Raw genomic sequence first — 21,820 nt, forward strand, 5'->3', positions numbered from 1 at the left:
AAAAGGCTGGTGTGAGGATGGCCCCTGCCCGCAGGGAGGGACAGGGACACAAAGAACAGGACAGGAAGAATTTTAAAGTTTTTAGGCTGCTTATAAAAGGCTGCACCATTAAGGAGAGTGCAGCTGAAATCAATGTATTTTGGGGTTTTTAATCCTTACCTTTAACAGCCTGGAGGCTGCCAGAACTCAGCCCAAGTGCCTGCATTTCTCACCTCACCCTCCCTGAGCCCAGGTGAGTGCCTGAGGGGATGGTCTCTGCTGCAGTGTGCTGTGCCTGTGGCAGCATCACACGTGGCATTTGCTGTCAGTCAGAATAAAGCTCTAAAATCACAGTTGTTTTTAAAGACCAACTTCTTTAATGATACATACCAGTGTTATACTAAGCTTATAAAATAAAGTTGTCTGCATGTAAATACAAGAGAAACATTAAGAAATCAATAGTGATCGGGACAGGGATTTCGATTCCTGTACAAATTTAGAAACTCAAGAGAAGATAAATTAACATACATGGCTGTGACAATATGAACATAGGTGTAGTCAACGTGATCCATTTGTTGAAAAAAGAGGGCAGATCAAAGATTAGGATATCAACAGGAGATCCAGTCTTCAATGGGATGTGAAAAAGCAAACACCACACGTGGCTACTGAGGCATTTTTCTCAAGTATTGGATTCTTTGGGCAAGTTTGGAACACGGATGATTCCCACTCTCACGATACGGAAATGGAGGTATTGACAGCCTTACCCCAGTACCTCGCCATACAACTGGGACAGGACATCCCACTTGTAGTTTGGGGGGGGGTTGAAGAGGGCTACAGCTTGTGAGCACATGAAATACAGGGTTTTAAGAGCCTGTTTAGCAGTAGTGAAACTTTTGGTTTCCAACTGTGCCTTCCTAAAACGTCACAGGAGTTGCCAACCATGTTGTCCCACATGTGTTGCTTCACAGCTTTATTTCTGCAGTTACAAGCAATTCAAAACTACTGCGTGGTCGAGGCGAGCCTCCGAACTTCTTCTCCAAGAAGATCTGTCCATCTTCCCGCGAGACAAACAGTATTGCACTTCAAGGTTATATTTACTGAGTTACAGAATCTCTTTAAGGACTGAAGCATTACTTACGCACATCCATGGCGCTTATGTGGCTGCTTAAAGATAAGCAAGAGAAATTAACTTTAAATTAATACTGCAGGGTACTGTGAAGATGACAAAGCAGAGGCCCTCTGTGTACTTAGGTTTCTAATGCTGAAAAGGTTCTTCCACGGCGAGGCCGGCCCGGCACGGCAGCCCAGCCCTGACAGTGCCCCCTCCTGGACTCAGTGGTCCAGGATCCGCAGGTTGCCAGACACGATTTTGTTCTCCAGGACAGCTCCAGCTGGGATGTCAATCCTGTCACCGTGGTTTGCAATGATGATGACTGTTCCCTGGGGTTACAGGAAAGAAAACAGGGGTTCAGAAACCTGGGACCTGCTGGCGTGGAAGGAGGGAAGAGGTTGTCTGGAGGAGCAGGCAGGTGTCAGCAGCACCAGAGCCAGAGTCCAAATGCATTTAGTTGTATTGTTTCTGCACACACATTTGAGGGTCTTTTCCCCCAGAACAAAGGTTTAAACAAGCATTACTGGAAGCTCTCTTAACTACTACACAAGATACAAAGTTGAAGACATGGTTGCTCTAAGGGCTCTTGTCATCTCTGCTTGGTTTCAAGTGGAAAAATGTTATCCCCACCCCTGGGTGTGTCCCAGGAAGGCTCCTGTTCCAGCTGGACAGCAAATGTGGGGACAGAGGGACAGCTCAGAGCCCACAGCCTGTGCCAGGTGAAGCCCCTGTCACCTGCCAAACCGCCCTAGAGAACTGCAGGTGCTGCCAGGACTGGCAAGATCCTAGGGAAGAATTTGAGAGAGAAACTAACCTGCTCAGCTCCACCATTTACTAATAAATCCAAAACCCCAATGTGATGCAAAAGGGCCTGAAAAGGGGTGGTAAGGCCAGCCTGAGAAGGGAGGTGTGACTGGGCCAAAGGACAGAGGTGGCAGCAGTGGTTGAACAGAGATGGGAGGTCTGTGGTGGGTTCAAGGTTGATAAATAAACCTCCTCTCAGCCTGGGCCTGCACGGAGCAGCAGCTCTGGCAGCAAAGTCCTGCTCTGCACCACAAGGGTCATGTGCAGCCACAGCCTCTGCCATCTTTGGGCAGTTACCCAATTCCCAGGAGTGCTCCTAAGGCCTCTGTGTACAGCCCCTGCCTCAGCATCAATTGCCAGGGAGCAGAGATCCCTCACGTTCATTGCAGCAGCATCCCCACTGCACACTCACCTTTAATGAAACATTCTTCCCAAATGTGACATCACCTGAAACCGTGAGGTGATCCAGCTCCAGCATATCTGGAATACTTTCAAACCTCCGCAGGTAATCTTGAACCTTTGGGAAAGAGGAAATAAGAGAAACACTTTTAAAGCCGTCTGTGGATTAAGACGAGCGGGGAGGAGCCTCTTGAATACCCTTCAGAAACCTCCCATGACCTAGGTATGATCAACAGAGAAGTTGCTACTTTGTAATTGTGATTTCTTTCAGAAAGGAGGGTGAGGAACAGTGCGGGGCTGCTCTGGGGAGCACACACAGCCAGCTCGCCTGCCACTGCTCAGCTGAGGGGTGCAGGAGCGCCCAGCATGCACCCTAAATATCTGTGTTCCCACAGCCTTTACCAAGAGCAGAAGGGAAGGCCCAAAAGGGGGGCAGAGAGGAAGCAAACCTCACTTTTCACTCAGTTACTGGTACAAAGTGTGTCTTTCCTCAGAGGTGCTTACCTTTGTGAAGGAGCTTCCCAGTTTGACAAGAGGCACTGTTGGGAATTCGCGCTTCTCGCTCATCGTTAGAGAGCCCGCGTTAAGGCTGTACAGATTGGACATCACCAGCAGGAGATCCGAGGTGGTCTTCACAGGCAGGAAACGACTACGAGGGACGTTGATCCCCAGAGAGTTCTCAAAACTCTTGATAGCAGCACCAACGGCGGTCTCCAGCTGGATAACGTTCAAGCCTCCATCCAGAGTCTGGAAGGGAAGGCTCAGGTGAGCACGGGCAGCAGGTCCTGGCACTCAGAACTGGAGCCCAACATCAGCCCGAGCTCCACCCTCCCCCCAAGTCTGGCTTTGTCACCCACCCAGAACTCAAAGTTGCTTTGGGTCAGTGTCCTCTAAACCCTCTGCCAGCCTATTACCTTTGGGTTAACAATGATCTCCATGTCAATGGCGTTTTTCTCCTGCAGCCTTTTAATTGCAGACAGAGCAATCCACAGATTGTTGGTGTTGAATATTTTGAATTTTGACACGGACTTGAATTCATCCACGTGTGCTTTGGGGACCTGGGCTATCTCCACCAGCCTCAGCTTGTTCTCGTACTGCGTCAGCGTGCCACCCTGCAAGGGGCAGACGAGAGGGTTTAACTCCTGCTCATGAGAAGCCACAGAAATCCTCCCCTCAACACAGGCAAGATGCACTGCTCTGCTGGCATTTGAGGATGAACCCAGACAAGAAACATTTCTTGTTTTTAGTAACCAGCTACCAGGTTACTAATTATAGAGCATGTTTAAAGTAGTCAGGACCATGCAACGATCGTATTTCAGCACTCCAAGACAGTTAATTCCTTTCATGAAGGTTGTTGAGAATAGTTTGCAAATGCTGCTGCTGCCAAAGACCACCCGCAGCAGTACTTTGTCAGATGATGGAGCAAAAGCTAAACTACATCTAAGTATTCTTACAGTGTATTGCGCTGCTTTATAGGGCTAGGTCAGAGCTTCCCTAATGAACATAAAAAATCCAAATCCTTACTTTCACATACAAAAGACACGCAGAGCACAGCTGCAGGACAAATTTCTGCAGGCTACAAGTATTTGATACACATCATAAACCCCTGAGAAATGCCTCTCCTGTGTACAAAGCCAGGGGTTATGGCAGCAGCAGATGGGCAGCTGTGCCACACAGAGCTGTGCAATGCAGGGTTGGGAATGCAGTTTTCTGTGGGACACAACTGCTGCATGCCAGCCTCAGTGCTGTTCCAGAGCTTCCACCTTCAAGTTTCTGCCCCTGTGTACGTGACAGTCTGGAGAAGGAGCAGAGGTTGTGGCCTGCACCCTGCACAAATCACTCGAGCTTCCAGGCCAGCCCAGACTGTCCCTGTCTGCTGCTGCCCAGAACTCAGATCAAATCTGTTCCATGAATTACAACTTCCTAAACTTGCTGATTTTGTGCATCTCAAATTAGATCCAAGCTGATGTGTTAAATGGTGCCTAAAATAGCTATGAGGAGACTGGGTGTATGTCAGAATCCATGGATTCAGAGGAGGCTGGAGATGGGCACCAGCACACTCAGACTCTCACCCCTCTCCCTTTACCTTCACGTCCGCCCGGGTTTTGTTTGTGACTTCCATGACAAACTCGCAGCGTTTTCCATTGGGTGGGTTCATGAGGTGGTTAAGAATGTAAAGGTCCACAGTGGCACCCAAATTATCTATATTGGACACAAAAATGTACTCCTTCCCCTCTGCAATGAGGTTGTCCAGCAGCCCAGAGTTGTAGAAGCTGGCGTAGATGTCTCCATGGCCTGGAGGGTACCAGCACTCTGTGTTCTCTCCTGAGTAAGAGACATCCTTGGCTATTGGCAGCAGAGTTTCCTTGTTAATTCTGGGATACCTGTGAGGACAACAGCCTGTGAGGCTCTTGTTATGTTCTCACCAGTGTCAGACTAGCACAAAATAAAAATACTGCAGTAAAGGTGCGGCTCCATGGGCTTCTGGAGGTGTGCTTTTCCTGAGCATTCTGACCCACCCAAATTCTGAGCTGTCACTGAGAAGCTACAGAATGCAATCTACCTACTCAAAGATTTAAAGCTGCAGTTCTCAGGCCACACTGCAAACCAACTTTCCTCTGACAGGCAGGTTCAGAGCATTCCAAACACACAGCAGCACCTGGATCAGATTGTTCTTCCTAAGGAACCTTGGTCTGTCTCCCTCCAGAGCCCAAGGATACCAACAGCAAATTCAGGAACCAAGTGGCCAGCATGCAGTTCACCCCTACGTGTACATTCCTTAGAAACTGGGGCCACACACCCCCTTTCCCCAATTTTTACACAATGCCCTTGACTCTGCCCAACCCCCTGATGTTTCAGGCTCTCCGCAAGGCCCCAAAGAGACTGAACACCAGGCACCACTGCTAGCCCAGCACCTCAAACTCAAATCCACCCCATGTGGAACATGGAGAAACAAGCTCCTTTTTCCTTCTGCCCCAAGTGGAGAAGTCTTTTGATACCTGCTTTGATTAAAAGTATAGATCTTCACACGGCTGTGGCTGTATTTCTGCAGGATTTTCTTTGTGTCGTCATCTGTGTTGAAGGAATTCATGAGAACCAGAGGAACATCGGTGTTGTAGGATTTGTTTAAATGCTGAGATGGGAAATAAATGGTAAATTCAGCATGAGTTATTAGCTTTAACTCCTGACACCTGAGATTTCAGGAGAAAGAAATTAGGTGAAACAGACTGGAAATAATGAATGCATCAGGGAAAAAAAAAGAGCTGCACTTATTCTCCAGAAAGGATAATAAACCAGGTAAAGGAAAATAAATTCCTCTTAGTGGTAAAGATAAGACCCACACTAATAATGTATCTTTAGCTAGTGAATCTTTGTTTTTAAACCTGCATTGAAGTCTAAAATTTGAAACCACAATGCCACAAAATGATCATTTTAAGCTTTAGCTACTGTTGATTACAAAAGGCGTGTTTTTCATCAAATTGTTGCAGTCTGTCAAGGTGGCATTTCCACACTGTCTCTGCACAGGAAGCACTTCCAAGTTTTCTTGGCAGACTGAGAGATGGACAATTGTATCAAGAGCACATAATAAATGAAACATCACCGTGTTAATTATTTGGGAACCTATAGCAATGGAGCTGAAATACATAACAGCACTTCCACGTGCACAACAAAGGCAAAAAATTCAGAGATCACAGGAGTTCCACCGAAAACAGAAGGTGCAGGGGGAAAAGAAAAATACCCTTGAGGGAGTTTTAAGCTTTGTGTATCAGCTCATCCTCCTCCGCTGGAGCATTTGGGATCATCACACTTTGGTGGAGTCAGAGACTTCCACAGAGATGCTTTGCAGAAAGGGCTGCATCAGTTGGATGCAAATTTGAGTTTGCCATAGAACCTTCTAACACACATGGCAGAGCCAAACAACATCACACTGAGGCAAAAACTGTTGGCACTTCAGAAACCATGGAGCAGGCACACCTCACCCCTTACTCTAATAACTGCCTTCATTATCTGCTGCAAGAGGAATATTCAGCATTAAAAACAGCAGCTGAAATGTTCTCTCCCAACAGCAGCAGCTGTTATTTCCTTTTGCTCTTCTTTCTTCCTAGGTTGTGGCCTGGCTGAAGGGGCAGGGGGGCCATGCCATGGGGCAGTGAGCTGGATGGAGAGGAACATGCCAGCAATCTCTTCCAGCACAGGAGATTCAATGCAGCAAGGAACTTGCAGCTGCTGTGAAAAGCTTTGTTCTAACATTTAAAACAAAGCTTTTTTAAAAAGATGAACTTGCAGCTGGAGGAGTCGGAAACAAGCCCAGAGTCAGCCAGGCCAGACAAGCTCTGCAGTGTGACTGCTTGTGCTGCTGGCCACAATGACCCTGCCCAGGCTGGGTGACACTTGTGCTCACACACACAAACACGTGTGCTCACACAGACACACAAACACGTGTGCTCACACAGACACACAAACACGTGTGCTCACACAGACACACAAACACGTGTGCTCACACAGACACACAAACACGTGTGCTCACACAGACAAACACCACTGTGCTCACACACGTGGGGGGCACAGAGCTCAGTCTGCCCGCGCCGTCCCTCCCGTGTCCCTTTCCCAAAGGAGTTCTCCGCTCCACCCCAGCACCGTGAGCAGACCTGGTGTCCCTCTCCTCCTGCCCTTGCCCCCCGTGCCCAGGCCGTGCAGACATCACCTCGATCTGCTGCACTGTCAGGTCCAGGAAGGTGTTCTCGTTCCGCACCCCGATGAGGCTCTTGGGGCCTTTGCAGCCCATGCTGGTGCCCAGGCCCCCATTGAGCTTCACCACCACCAGCTTGTTCAAGACAGAAGCTATGTTATCAGGCAGGCCTCTGGCCTTGATCTTTTCATAGGGCTGGATCTGGGAAAACAAATGAACAGAAAACAAAACAAAAACAAAATCACCACTCAGACAAAAAAACGAGCAGTCAGATATTTGGAAAGAAATTGCTTTCTCCTAAAAACTTTCAACAGTTAAACTGGTGATAAAACCCACATTTATAACCCTAAAGAACATCTGCGAAGGGAGTCTACAATAACTGACTTGTTATGGTACAAATAACCTGGTTTGTTACTACAATAACCTCTTTGCTCAGGAGGTTCTCCAGACTTTGTGACACCAGGCACCATTGGCTTCATTCAGATGAGAAGAAGCCAGGCCAGTTGTGCCACTTGTCCCAAGGCTGTTCCTGCCCTGCAGAAGGGAGGGGGTTTCCTTGGGAGCCATCCAGCTCATTGCCCCACAGGATGGCCCCTCTCCCCCTTCAGCCAGGGACCATCTAAGAACCAGGCTCTACATGCCAGGCATAGAACTCTCCTTCCCTGAGCAGCTCAAACTCAGGGGGTTTTTTTTGTTTGTTTTGGTTTTGTTTTGTTTTGTGCTCTGAGGTTGTCAAAGGCAACATTCTTGGAGAATGTTGGTTCTTTAACTCAGTCTGTACCGATTCTGATTCCAGACACTACTCTGATACAACTCATTTCTCCCGACAGCATGATACAGAGTGGAAGAGAGTTCCTAGCTCTTGTTCTGCTGTTTTCACAATGTGTTCATCCAGCTCATAATAAACCTTACAGGAAGTCTTCTACCTCACTGACAGCTGCTTCCTACAGGTTTAAGAACAGAGTCTGGGCGACATTTGGGGCTCATGATGGAGAGCAAAATCAAAAATAATGACAGTATGCCTCACACTAGGTACTGTTGCCTCCTAATTCAAAGCACTCAAGTCAAAGAAAGAATGGTAGCAATGCCACAGTGAGAATCATGCCAAAATTGTTAGAGCAGAATCAATGCAATTATCCTTTACCCTGCCCTTCTAGAGATTTTCTTTTGAAGAAAAGCCCTGGTGTTCCAGTGCTGCAGCATTCTAGCTGCTAGGAAATTATTTTAATTCTGATAAGGGGTGTGTAAGATCCACAGCCGTTTCCAAAAACAAACACATACAGGGTAATTTTCAGAGCTGTGTTTGCTTTGGGCAAGGGCTGGGGTTCAAATGGAAATTCACACTGCCCTGGAACAAGAATCCTATTTGTTACTGGGACATGCCGGGGTAGAGAGGACGGCTTGTGCAATTCCAGCATTCCGGGACACCGCGGGCAGCAGCTCAGGGCAGACCCCTCACATCAGGGAAATTCTGCCCCACGGCATCTGGAAAGCCCATGGGATGTACTGCAAGACAACTCCTACAGGATGTACTGCAAGATAACTCCACGGGGAGGTCTCATGGCTCGGACAGAAAGCAGAACCACAGTCGCGGCCATTTCATGAGGACACAGGCAGGAGCTTCCTTCCAAACTGCCAAGAACTTTTCAGGAACAGAAGTGCACAAAAAGTGGACTCTTGCTGTGCTTTGCCAACAACAGAGATTATGTTCAGGCTGAAATACCCTGGAAAACAACTGCTCTTCTCATTAACAACGAGATAAATCCTGGGTTTAGTGTCTTGGAGGTACATCAGGAAGCCCAATGAACACTCTGCTACCAGCAGGACCCACAGAGATTTACGCTCAGATTTACTGCTTCCCATCCACTCCAAGGTCAGTAACACCCTGCATTAGACTTGTACACGGATTAAAAACATTTCATCTTGAGCTGGGTGGGATGTGAGTCACATCCATGATGTTCTGACACCGTCTGAACATCCAAAAAAATTATCTCAACTTTCAAGTCTCACTACGTTCTTCTTGCATCACTCACAAAAAGCAGAGAGTCTGACACTCAGTTCAGGGCCAGACTGCCTCAGAAATCATTTGCTTTTGCTGAAGTGCCAACTACCTTTCAGTGCTTTCACTATCATGCCTGAAGCCAGCTTTTGCAGAAGGTTCAGAGTAAAAGCCCTGAAGAGGTAACAGTTCCATCAAGGACTCAGCTCACTGGATGCTGCACCAGTTACAACACAAAATTTATGACTCAGCCTCACTAAACGTTTCAGTTTCTTCCGGCACAGGCATTGGAAACGTCAACTTGGCAATAAAGCCCTGGCTCTTGAAGGGTCTTTAATTCAGAGAATAACAAATGTCAAGAAGTCAAGTTCCAGCAGGAACGCTGCAGCACCGGGACTGCTGGATGCCAGTGCTATCAATCCAGCAGCCCCAGCCATGTGCAGGCACTAACATCCACCACTGCCTCATCACCTCCCGGCTTACACACAACTGCACAAGCTCTCCACAGCAATAAAAATCAATCCTTGCTCTGAGGGCTTGGAACAGCGTGCCTGACAAGTAAGTGCTGATGGGGGAATTCTTCAGGAACAAACAGGGGCAGCAATGACATGCCTTGCGGATGCATGGCTGCAGCATTACTGGCTTGAGACATGTCTGGCAGCCCTGGAGTGGGACTGCTCTCGGATGACACATGCAGCTCCTTGGGTTTTGCAGCCAATGTGGCAGCAGTGATTTCTTGGAACAGCCTGGATGAGGCAACGATGGGAGTTTGACTAACAGATTCCAGCAGCCTACTCCTACTGCAGGGAGGCTCGCAGGAGTTTGTCAGAGACAGACAAAATGAGCATCAGGGCCGTCATCGTGGGCAGAGCGGGAAGGAGGACGCCCCTGTTAGTTAATATCTACTCACAGTTCGAGGAAACATTTACTCAGCACCAAGGGACAGCTCTAGAAATGGCACCAAATGAAGAGAGAGAGGAGAACTTCCCCCTGGGGTGGTCAGCCCGGAGGAGAGGAGGATTTGGGAGACCTTACAGCTCCCTTACAGAGGGAGAGACACTTCTTACACAGGCTGATACAGACAGGAAAAGAGGAATAATTTCCAACTACAAGAGAAGAGGTTTAGATCAGATCTTGGGAAGAAGTTCTTTACTCTGAGGGTGGTAAAGCAGAGGAACAGGTCAGCCAGAGAAGCTGTGGCTGCCCCACCCCTGGAGGTGTTCCTGGCCTGGCTGGATAGGGCTTGGAGCAATCTGGTCTAGTGGAAGGTGTCCCTGCCCATGGCAGGGAGGTGGAACAAGACAATTTTTAAGGTCCCTTCCAAACCATTCCATGATTCTATGAACTCTTAAAACCCGTTTCCAAAGCTGAAGATTAAGAAGATATTTAGCTTTTGAGTAAGGGCATAACATTCATTCTTTTCCCTCATGATACAGCTCACTGAGGTGACAGCCTGAGCTGCAGACAAGAATCCAACCACTGGGCAAGAAAAAAACAAAGGCTCTCATAGACAAGCTCCTTTCACACTCACATTGCTTCAGATGTTCTCTTTACATCCCAGATGAGGTTTTGCATTGCTGTTCTGAGGTTAACTTGATCACTGCAGTTCTCTCTCTCAGAGGCCTCCCAGCAGGACTTTGCTATTGCTTCCAATTCAAACAAACAGATCGCTGTAATCTACATCGAGGGGATTAAGTTACACTTGCCATGTCCACATTCTTTACCTCCTCTCCCTGTTAACTGGCACTCTCAGTGTGCTTTCTTCTCTGGAGACTGTAACAGTAATGGGTGCTAACTATGCCAGCTATCACTGTAAGCCTTTGGACATATGAAAGCAAAGCATCTGGAAGGAAAAAACAAGTCAGAGGTTTACCAAAATAGTGTCAAATGGCTTCAGTCTGCTGTTACTGTCATCAGTATAAGTTGTTACACTGAAAACGTGGAGGTCAGGGATGAAATCTCCCATTGCAGAGAAAACCAGGAATACTACAAAGCAGCAATTTCTGTTTCACTTTACTGTCAGGAGCTTTTACTTGTCATCAGGAAGAAGCAGCTGCTATGTTCAGAGAACAAATACAACACATAACACACTGGATGACCTACAGAAGTCTGATCAGAAATTCTGCTTCTGCACAACACAGTCCCTTGACACTGGACAAAAGCCTGAAACCCTCTTCCCCACCTAAAAGACAAAGCCCATAAATCCAATAAACTAATGATGAACTTTTTTAAGCTGCACTTTTTTAAGCTGCCAAATAAATACAAAAGCAACAAACCCACACTTAGGCAGATTTTTTGTATGCCTCTGTTTACAGATACACACGTAGGTCTGTGTGTTCATACACACAGAGGCACATGGATATCTCAACATATGCTTTTTGCTCTACCAGGGATCAGCTGAAGATTATACTTGCCAGAATTCCCAGCAGCAAAGCAATTCTCCAAAACAATCACAGGCAAATAAATTCACACTGCAGAGAATTTGGTGCTTTCTAGGCCATGATCCTTGCAGTGTGAGATTCTCCAAGCAGCCAAGCATCCCACCACCTCATAAAACAAGGTCATCCCTAGAGGCAACTATAAATCACTTGCAAAATTACCAGCAAACACTTCTTCTATACACCAACCCCTGTGCTGTTCTAACAAGAGCAGGAGAATATGCTCTGAGGTTTTATAGCTAGGAAAAGAAAACTCAGTGGGAACTGAACAGAAGCATTCAAACAAAATATTTGTTCACAGATGGATACCTGTCCCAAAGAACTCAGTACTGCAGCCCTTCAAAAGTTATTCCTCTTTATCCCTTCTAAAAGCTCATACTGTTCTTACCCATACTAACTAGTCTAGAAATTCTGGTCTTTAGGAAATCAACTTTTATTAAATAATTGCACAAGTCATACTCCTCAGCAAAGAACAATTTGGGAGAGGGTCCCTTGGAATGTGTCTTGTGAGGAACCCTTTTCATTTTCCACAGTGTGTCCCTGACATGACTGACACGTTATAAAGGAGGGAGTAGATACAGCAGGGAGAGAAATAGAAATCTTATGGTCAGCATAAAGGAGAGGAAAAAAAAAGAAATTTAACTTTGCTCTCAGTTCTCATAAGTGCTCAAACCCACCTCTTGTCAGAACAGGAAGTCCAAGTATCCCTAAAGAAAGGGGTATTTAGTATGAAGTGAAGAAGGCATGGAAGGAAGTTTGTTTGCAGATATTTTGCCCTAGCTCTCCTCTGTGGCACTTATCAAGCATGATTACTTGATTTAGAGTTCATGCTAGGAAGCAAAATTTCGTTTCCCATCATGCATGCATCTCATCAGACCACAGGAGACCTGCTCTTGCAGAATTCTTACCTTTCCCTCTCTCATCAAAAGCTGCTACACAGCACATTTAAGAATGAGCAGTACAGGCCATAAGGAGAAAGAGAGATACTCTTTCTAATTCTGCCCTTCTCCACTCAGCCTTCTGTGACCTTAAGTTAGACCTTTCTCTTAGTTCTTTTTTAGCAGCTTGCCATGCCTGGGAATACCCCATGCCTGGAAATATGCCCCCAGTTTATTTCAGAGCCTTACCACAACCTGCAGTTTGACATCTGCTCCAGCTGTCCTACCTGGGTACTCTCAGACCTTTACAGAACTTGTCTGTTTTTCCACTGAAGGTGTGCAAGGCTTGGAAAAATAGACAACAGCTCTTCCTCTCCACAAAGCAGCCATTCACTCGCATCAAATTTCTGTAATTTAATCCCAGGCCTTCTCTTGGCACAGGGAACAGTTTATTCCTTTGATTGCCCTAACTACCTTCTTACATATTTAAAAGACCTATCAGCCCCCCAACCCTGAAAGAAATCCCCTTTTCTTCAGCCTTCCTTGTAAGTCATCTTATCTAGAACTCCAGTTTCCCACCCTGGCCTCTTCATTGAGGGCAGACTTCTCTCCCCAAAGCAACACTTCATTCAGTGTTACAGCACAGAAAAGAGAGACATCACATGTTTTTGAAGTTAAAAGAAAACACTCAACCTTGGAAAAACCCTAGACTTGCTCTAAAACAGCATCATTCTTCAACGCTTTATAGAGCAGCCCTGCATCTGTTCTGGAAGTAACTGCACAGCCTGCCTTTCACGGGGAACAGAGCCTCGATTGAGGCACACAGAGAGCCTCAGAGAAACCACAGGCCTGGGAGCACACAGAGCTCCTGCAATATGCCAAGATCCCCGCGCTGGGAAACGCGGGGATCTGCAGCACAACTGCACCATTCGCCACACGAGAGTCAAAGGACAGCCTAAGGCCGCCGATGAATCAATAAAACGAGGTTAGGTTTAATAGGAAGTATTTATTTCAGTACTAAACAGTGCTGGAAAAAATACATAGTGCTTTTTCAGCAGCGCAAATTATAGGTTATAAGTTACAACAACACAGACAACATTAGAAAACCAGGCTCCAAAATCCCCCACAGCCAACTCCTTGTTTCAGATCCCTCACTTCTGCTGAGCTGCTGCAGGTTACAGAAGTTGCTAAATGAGCTCTATTACCCAGCCCACTTGCCATATGTCCCTTTCAAATTATTAAACATAAAGGATTGCTGGAAACGCTCTCATCTGAGACGTGCAGCCCTCTTCTAGAGGCAGGAGGGAAATGGGAACAACAAGGGTGCTCCCCACTTCCCCTCTGACACAAATTTACTCCAGAGAAGGTACCAAATGGTGAGGTGGCATCTGTCCCATTTTGCTCCCCTGCTCCCAGAGCAGCTAACAAAATAATACCAAAGAACTTGACACATATGGTAAGCAGAACCTGATGTTCAGGAAGACACACAAATATGTCAACAAATAATTATTTCTTAGTTAGAACCCAAAGTGCTGTCCTACATGGCTGTACAGAACCATGGCAGACAGGCCCATTCCATGGGTGAATACATCATTTGCCTTAAGTAGCAATTATCAGTTTTATTTTCCTTGCAAACTGTCACTTAATCACAACTTACAGAATCTTCTGGAGGTCTCTGGATCTTCCCCCAGTCCACAGATGGTCCCTTTTCTTGTAGGAATCTATGAAATAGCTTCTTAAATCCTTCCAGGTCCTTTTTAGTGTGCTACAAAGAAGAGATGCATTAGTTAATGCTGGTATTCAATGCACACCTACTCAATCACAGAAGCATTTCTACAAATTGATCTATTCACGAGAGTAATTTCATTAGCACTGACGTAGACATGCTAAACTTCAGGTAGACTTCCAGAAGTTACAAAAAGCTCATTTTCACTCACAGTACAAAACCAACTCAGATACCTACACAACAAGTCTCTTGTCAAAATCATAACATTACAATTTGGCCCAACATTTAGGATAACAGCTTCACCCTCCCTTTCTGTAATCCACTGAAGATTACACAGAACCTTTAATAACTAAAGATGATTAAACACTTAATAACTCTGTCACCCAGTCTAGAGAGAAGTGACTGTCTCCTACTGACATTGTATCCTGGCTGCTCTTCCACACAGGATCAGAGCACATCCTAAAAATAAGGACCTGGAAATCTGTGGTTTATCTCCTTTCTGAGATTTGCCTCAGTGTCCTGCAGCCCGTTTTTCTCATGCTCTGAGCAGCACCCACTCACCTCTATCTCATTTGAGTGTGCGGTGGCGAGTATCTTATCAAGTTCTACTTTCATGGAATACTCCAGCTCCTGCCGAATGACTTCCTGAAACTGTGAGGAGCCAGCTTGAGACATTGCTTGGCTGAAATCTGGAATAAAAACAAAACAAAATTATTATTTTTTAAAGCTTATTTAGACTACAAATAGCCTTCAATTTTCTTCAGAAAGACTGATAAACTCATAAAATCTGGTCTTGTTTTATCGCCGTACTAGCATTCCAGGAATCTGAAGGTTTTGTTCCTGGTTACTTGGGGAACAGATCTTAAACTGAGCCCAAAGAATAATGACCCTCCCTTCAAAACCACCCCAAAGCACCAATGGTCCATCTCAAGAAGAATCCAAAATCTGCAGCACTGTATTTATTTGTTAGAAGTCACGTCCTAGCGCATCAACACACTTCAGCAAGTAGAAGTGTGAAAGAGAAAATTTTTTTAGTGAAAAGTTATGTAGAACATTGTGATTGAAGGTATCCCTCTGTTCCACAAGCAAATAAAAACATAACCCTTAATTATTTATACAGTGCACTTTCACAGGCTCTTCTGTTTGTTCCAGTAAACATTCCCTTACTTTGTCATGAGTATTTTCACACTACAGCGTGCACTTCAGTTACTAAGCAACCTAGAAAATTGGGCTGTCTATCACTTCAGCATTTGTTTTGTTTTTGAAAGTGATAAACTCCACAAACGTGAAAAAGAGTAAATACACAAATCTTCTCTAAAGTCCACCCTGCAGAAAGAAGGGGGAGAGAATATGACTTTATTTTCCACCAGCAAGCATTGGAAGTGAGTGTATTCTCAAAAGACATTCTGAGTATGTTCTCTAAAGACCTCAGTTAATTTAATTTCTGCCAAATCCCTTGAGTGATCACTTCCCTGTAACACAGAGAGTGATGTATTGCCAAATATAGCTGGATTTTAGAAACACCCTGAATACTAGTGCAAAAAAAGGGACAGGAGGGAACTTTACAAGTGAACAGAGCGACAGAAAACATTGTTAGAAGAGGAACCTGCATTTAAAGTCTACTTACTGAGAACACGCATTAAAGGCTCTTCTATTGAGAACATCTAAGAAAGCCAGAGATGCTTCATTTTAATGCAATTTTGATTTTATTTTCTTTTTCTAAGCAAAGTATTCCACAGCCTCAGCCTCAGTGGCAGTATCTAATCCTTGCTTTGAAGCCCACAGAAGCCATTTTCCTGACTGCACTGTTTTGCAGGTAGGGGAGGGAGAGAAAAAAAGAATAAAAAAAAAAAAAGACAGACAAGTGCTGCAGTGCACATAGAATGTGTGGTGCAACACGGGAAAACACCAGCTCAAGATGAACAGCACACTGAACAACAGGTCCTTTTTTTAATCGAATGCTTCATTTAGTAATGAAAGCAGGTAAGAGCTGAAAGCCTGTTAGGCGTTATCTTTCCGGGTCAAATGTGTGAAAAGACAGACAGCTCTCCACCAGGAAGCACATTTCCTGCAGAAAAACAAGGAGCTCCGTCCCAGCTTCATGCTTAATACCAAACTGCTACAAGTACTGCCTTCACTCCTGCCCTTTGGGGTGATGCACGCTGAGACAACTGCCAGGAGATGCCTTCATATGTTTCTAACCCTGCAACATGTTATAATACACCATGTTACAATAGGAAAAGCTTGTTTTGCTCATATTAGCCAAAACACTTGTGTCTACCAGCAAAAAAAGCACTTAGAGACTAAGCAACATAACCAAATCGAGATAAAAAGGCATCATTAAAGTAAATGGATGACAATGTCCTAGTTTAGGGGTCTTTTTTTTTTCTGTAATATTCTAAGTTCTTCACAAACTGAATGAGCAAACGCTGAACACATTTGATCACCAACATCCTCACAGGAAAGCAGAGCAGACCTGTTGCTTTTTCCAATAGCAGGCATCAGGCATGCAGAGCAGCAGCTGGACGGGACAGCTCTTACTGAACCACCAGCAGCGGGGGGTATTTAGGCTTTACATTTAACACTTATTAATTACCACGACCCCTCGGCCTCATCCAGACCCAATGTGTCAGGACACGGTGACTTGGGCAGAGCACTGCCAGTGCTGTTAGTCCAATTATTATTATTATTATTATTATTATTATTACAGGGAAAGAGAGAGGAAGGACATGGCTGGAGTCCATAAAAACATGTGCTTGCCTGCTGCAAGAAAAGTATCTACTCTGCATAGGTAAGAATATGAATACTGTAACTAAAAGAGAGAAACAGCAAGCGACAGCTCTCCTGTTCTTCTGCGAGGCAGAGGCTTTGAGCTTTTATCTTGGAAAAGTGACCACCAGGACTTGGGCTGCACTCCCTAAAGGCTCCCCAGAGCAGTATTGTGTGCATGATATGAGTGAGCCTGGCTCCAGTTGTTCCTGCAGCCCCTCGGAGTTTTTGGGAAGGAGCTGGTGTTCACACACTGTTCACACACCTACGGCTGGCGGAAAGACAACCGCAGTCCTTCAACACAAACTTCAGCCCGGGTGAAGATTGATTTCCCTTTTCACCCAGCAGCAACAAGGAAGTTGAAAGGCCAGTGCAACTGCATATCTGAAAGCAGTTCTTTCCTGCAGGCAACTAAAATTTCCTAAGGCCATAATGAAAAGCAGTTACTGTGCCTCTAAAAATCAGACAGGAGGCTAGGGTGCTGGATAATTGCGGGAAGAGATTTCCAAGGACACACACAGCCAGAAAATCCCAAATTACGTTAAAAAAGAAATGCCTTTTCCAAGCTATTTCGCAACCAATGCCTCATATTTCAGCCTAAGCCCACTTTTATGAAACCAGTGCTCTTGAACACTCATCAGAGGTAAGAAAAGGGTGGTACAAGGTAGTGGAAGACTCTTGGGGGACCTGCCCACACAGGAAATGAGCACAGACAAGAGGAGCATGACTAAATAGCTGGGACTTGGGAGAACACTGGGCTTTGCAAAAATGACCACACAGGATATCTCACTTTAATGCCTTTGGTAGACAGCGTTCAGAGACGGGATGGCACTTCAGTCAAGCTCACCGTGGTGTTTGAGGCGTGGAGGATTTCACTGCAGCCCTCCTGCCCCCACCCACTGTTATTTCTAGCAGGCTTTTGTGCTCTGCTCTGACTGCTAACCTGGCCCCTGCCCTCCCAGCACCAGCGACAGCACGCAGAGGAGCACTGGCAGGTTTATGATGCTAATTTCATAACTGACGTATGAAGAAAACAAATCATAGCACATCAGAGCAAGCTAATAGAAAAGAGGACTTTGTACACTACCAGGAACAAGAGAAGGGGCAGATCTGCTCAGGAACACCGCACAAGGACAGAACAGTGGTCACCTCTTACTGAGGGGCTTGCACTTATTTCCTTTCTGCTGTCCTTTCTCTTATTCTACACTAAAAGCAGAGAAAGTGTTAAGACTGATTGATTTCGTTCCTTAATCCACTCAGAAGAGAACTTCACTGCCTTGGTACTATGTGTACAAGGAGGCAGCACAGGAGGGAGTTGTGGGACAAGTCAGGCAAGAACTCCTCTCATGAAAAAGCAGGGAATCTCTCGGTCTGAGGGTCATAAATCGTGATTACTTTTGCAATCCAAGTAAGCATACAGAAAGACCCACAGCAGAAAATTATTTAGGTCTCCCTGGAGCCAGACTAGCACATAAAACCCAAGAAGGGTGGCCAGTAAGTTACAACACTCTGCTAAACTTTAAATGCTCTATCCTTGAACTCTGTGCTCAGGGTAGAGTGAATGCCTTAACTTCCAACAATTCCGCTTAAAGTTCAAGGCAATTTTTATCTCTGGCAGGGATAAAAGTCTCTTTAAATACCCACACTATAACGTGCAATGCTAACAAATACTACTTTACGTTTTAGTACTGAATCCTCTCAGCCTCTACAAACATTTTCCCACTACTAGAGGCAAAATTTGCCAACACATGCTGGACTGAAGCATACGTGAAGTGAAACCTTTACACTCTGACTCTCCTTGATGGATGAGCACGTTAGCCTGAGCTAACTCAGAAATGTGCAGCCTAGGAAGCTGTTCTTGCCAGCTGCACACACCAAGCTGTAGAAACCTATGTAAAGATCACAGCTGTGGTAGAAACCCCCTTGAGTTAAGGTGTTACAGCCAGACACAGCTGAATTTCCCAGTTTAGCAGATGATCCTCACGCTAAAAATATCACTTGACATGTCAATATGTTTTAGTACTACTGGCCTGGCAAAAAGGTATCTAAACAGCGGATGGTTTGGGTTGGTTGTTTGGGTTTTTTTTTAAGGTTTTCAGGATTGTCAAATCTCTGGTAATATTTTAAAAACCAATTATGATCTTTACATAGGTTTCTACAGCTTTTTGTTTCAGAAATAACAGCACTTCTCTGCAAGATGGCTACCTTCAGCCGTAGCCTGAGATAAGCCAAATCCATTTCAAAAGAACAATTAGCAATATATTTTCCTAATCAACTTCACAAGGGCTTATCTTGATAACTTTCAGAGTGGCCGGTTGAGCAACGTGCTGGAAAACACTTTCCTCCTCCAGCTGCCTGCTTTCTGCCCAGGTCTCACAGGATATTTGGAGAGGTGATGCCTTCACACAGCCAGCACTGTCCAGCCCTGGACACGCACAGTGTGAGGGACAGTGATTTCCCAGAGCCTGCCAAGGTGCCTGCAACACCCAAGTTTGTACAGCAAACGACCCACTCGTGTTCTTTCTGCAGGCAGCATTACATTTGTTGACAGGCCTGCGTGGATTTATATGAAGGGACCCTATAGGCAGCTATTTCATCACAAAAAAGCACACGAGGAATATAGGAAAAGAGGGAAAGAAAAATGCAACGGCAATGCACCAAAGTAATTTTTCTTCCCGGAATGACCTCCTGCGGGCTGGTTCTCTGTGTCACAGGGAATCCGAAACTCAGACCACGTACACACAAACGCTCACACATGCGGAGAGGAGTAAAGGAGAGTGCCGGAGCCTACTGGAATCAAAAAAAGCCCAAACACACTCAAGCGTCAAAGGGAAAAAAAATAAAACAAAACAAAAATTTAAAAAGGAAAAGAAAGAAAAAAAGAGAGAAAAGCGAAGACGTTCAGCCTAGGCATCCATCCTCCCGCAACTTTCGCAGACGGCTTAGCGGAGAGAGGTTCGTGCTGGCGAGGTCCCGCAGGCTCCCCCAGCCCCGGCCGTGCACAGCCCGGGGCGCAGCCCCGCCGGGCACCCACAGAACGGAACCGAGCCGAGCCGAGCCGGGCCAGCCCCGCCAGCGGCTCCCGGACAGGGCTCGGGGGCAGCCCGGGCTCATCGCAGCCCGGCCGGTACCCCCGGGGCACCGGGAGCCCAACCACAGCGCAGCCCCGCGTACGCGCGGCGGAGGAGCCGAGAAAAACAAAGCGCGTCAGCTTACCTTTCAGGAGAGCCGACATTTTCGCGCTTTAATAAATAAACAAACACCGGGGGAAACACGGAGCGCCTCGCTCGGGGGGTTCCGCCCCGCGGCGGGCGGCGAAGGACCGGAGCGCGGCTGCCGCCCCTGCGGAGGCTGCGGCGGGAGAGGCGGCGACCCCGGCCTCGCTGGGAGCTCCCGCCCGCCCGCCGCGCTGCCCCTCCGCCGAGCAGTCCCTCCCGGGCCGGCGGGCGGGCGGCGAACCCCGAGCAATTTAAATTTCATCAATGGAAGAGGCGGACCCGCCGCGCCCCGGGTTTCACCACCCCCGACCCTCCCCTCCCCTCCCCTCCCCGCCGGGCCGGGCCGCCCGCCTCCCCGGGGAGCTCCCGGCGCGGCTCCTCCCCGCGCCTCCGGGACGCGATGGGACGGGGCAGGCCGGGCCGGGCCGGGCCGGCGCGCCCGCTCCGCGCTCCGCCCGGCCGCCAGGCCGAGGGGCGGCCCCGCCCCGCCCCACCGCCGCCCCGGGCCGGGCCGCGCCGCGGGGCCCCCCCTCAGCCCGGGCCGGGCGGCGCCGGCGGCGGCCGCGCCGAACCCACCTCGTCCTGCGGCACCGCGGGCGGGGGGCGGGGACCCGCGTGCCGCGCGCGCGCCCCCGCCCACAGCCCCCCCGCCCTCCCCCCGCGGCGGGGGCGGGGCGCGCGCCCGTCCCGGCGGGCCCCTCGCGCCTGCGCGCGCGCCGGAAGTGGGCGGGGCCCCGGAGCCGCACCCCCCCCCTCCCAGGCCCCGAGCGGCGGCCGGGGAGAGAGCCCGGGCTGAGGGTCCGGGGGGAGAGCCCGGGCTGAGGGTCCGGGGGGAGAGCCCGGGCTGAGGGTCCGGGGAGAGAACCCGGGGGAGAGCCCGGGCTGAGGGTGCGGGGGGGGAAGCCCGGGCTGAGGGTGCGGGGGGGGAAGCCCGGGCCGAGGGTCCGGGCTAAGGGTCCGGGGGGGAGCGGCCCCGGGGAGAGCGCCCGGGCTGAGGTGCGGGGAGAGCCCGGGCTGAGGGTTCGGGGGAGAGCGCCCGGGTTGAGGGTCCGGGGGAGAGCGCCGCCCGGGCTTGCTGCTCCCGCTGGAAACGGGGCTCAGCGAGGAGCTGCTCGCCCCACCAGCCCCTGGCAGGAGGCTGTAGCCCGGGTGGGACTCGGGCTCTCCTCCCGGCGGCAGGATGAGGGGACGTGGCCTCGGGCTGCGCCAGAAGAGGTTTAGGTTGGCCAGTAAGAAGAATTTCTTCACGGAAGGAAATTGTGGTTTGACATCGGAGCGGGCTGCCCGGGGAGGTGGTGGAGTCGCGGTCCCCGGAGGTGTTGAAGGGAAGATTGGATGTGGCACCCGGTGTCTGACCGACACCGCGGTGCCGGGTCACAGGTTGGCCTCGATGATCCCAGAGGTCTTTCCCAACCTGATTCCTGATTGACCCTATGAAGTATTTCTTATTTATGGAGTGTACCGTGAGTTAAAGCATCTCCACCCATGGCTCCATCCCGGGTTCAATCAGCGCTGGGGAGCTGACTGCTGGGAAGCACTCGTGTGCCAGAGGCCAAACGCTGCTCCTGAGCTAGGCTGTGCATTCCCTCTTTGTCAGATATTTCCCCTGTTTTTGCCTGCAGACACTTCCCAACAATGCTTGGGATTCCCTGTGCACTGTGGTGACACCCAGCTGTGGTAGAAACCCCCATGACCCTGCCTGCCATAAAAACCCCCCAGCACCGTGCAGGTAAACCACCCCCCTGGTTTTTACCTTCTTGTTTTTTTTTAAATCAGCTCTACAGGGCCTTGCAGTGTATGCTTGTATAT

At 48.1% G+C, this 21,820-nt stretch overlaps 1 protein-coding gene across 2 annotated transcripts; it reads right to left on the bottom strand.

Annotated features, from left to right (window-relative positions):
• Window positions 1-333: 333 nt before the first annotated feature.
• Window positions 334-20,718, bottom strand: UGP2 (UDP-glucose pyrophosphorylase 2). Of its 2 annotated transcripts, none has more exons than XM_063391592.1 (10): window positions 20,588-20,718; window positions 14,586-14,713; window positions 13,956-14,063; window positions 6,999-7,184; window positions 5,293-5,426; window positions 4,380-4,677; window positions 3,208-3,405; window positions 2,798-3,040; window positions 2,307-2,411; window positions 334-1,419 (listed from the first exon to the last, which is right to left on the bottom strand). In XM_063391592.1, the coding sequence occupies exons 2-10, from the start codon at window positions 14,697-14,699 to the stop codon at window positions 1,312-1,314; spliced, it is 1,494 nt and encodes a 497-aa protein (XP_063247662.1). In that variant the 5' UTR covers window positions 14,700-14,713; window positions 20,588-20,718; the 3' UTR covers window positions 334-1,311. The 2 variants fall into 2 exon arrangements, with proteins under 2 accessions (XP_063247662.1, XP_063247660.1); XM_063391590.1 differs by lacking the exon at window positions 20,588-20,718 and adding an exon at window positions 20,010-20,319.
• Window positions 20,719-21,820: the final 1,102 nt, after the last annotated feature.

Source organism: Prinia subflava, chromosome 2, assembly GCF_021018805.1.
Source record: "Prinia subflava isolate CZ2003 ecotype Zambia chromosome 2, Cam_Psub_1.2, whole genome shotgun sequence".
Taxonomy (NCBI): domain Eukaryota; kingdom Metazoa; phylum Chordata; class Aves; order Passeriformes; family Cisticolidae; genus Prinia; species Prinia subflava.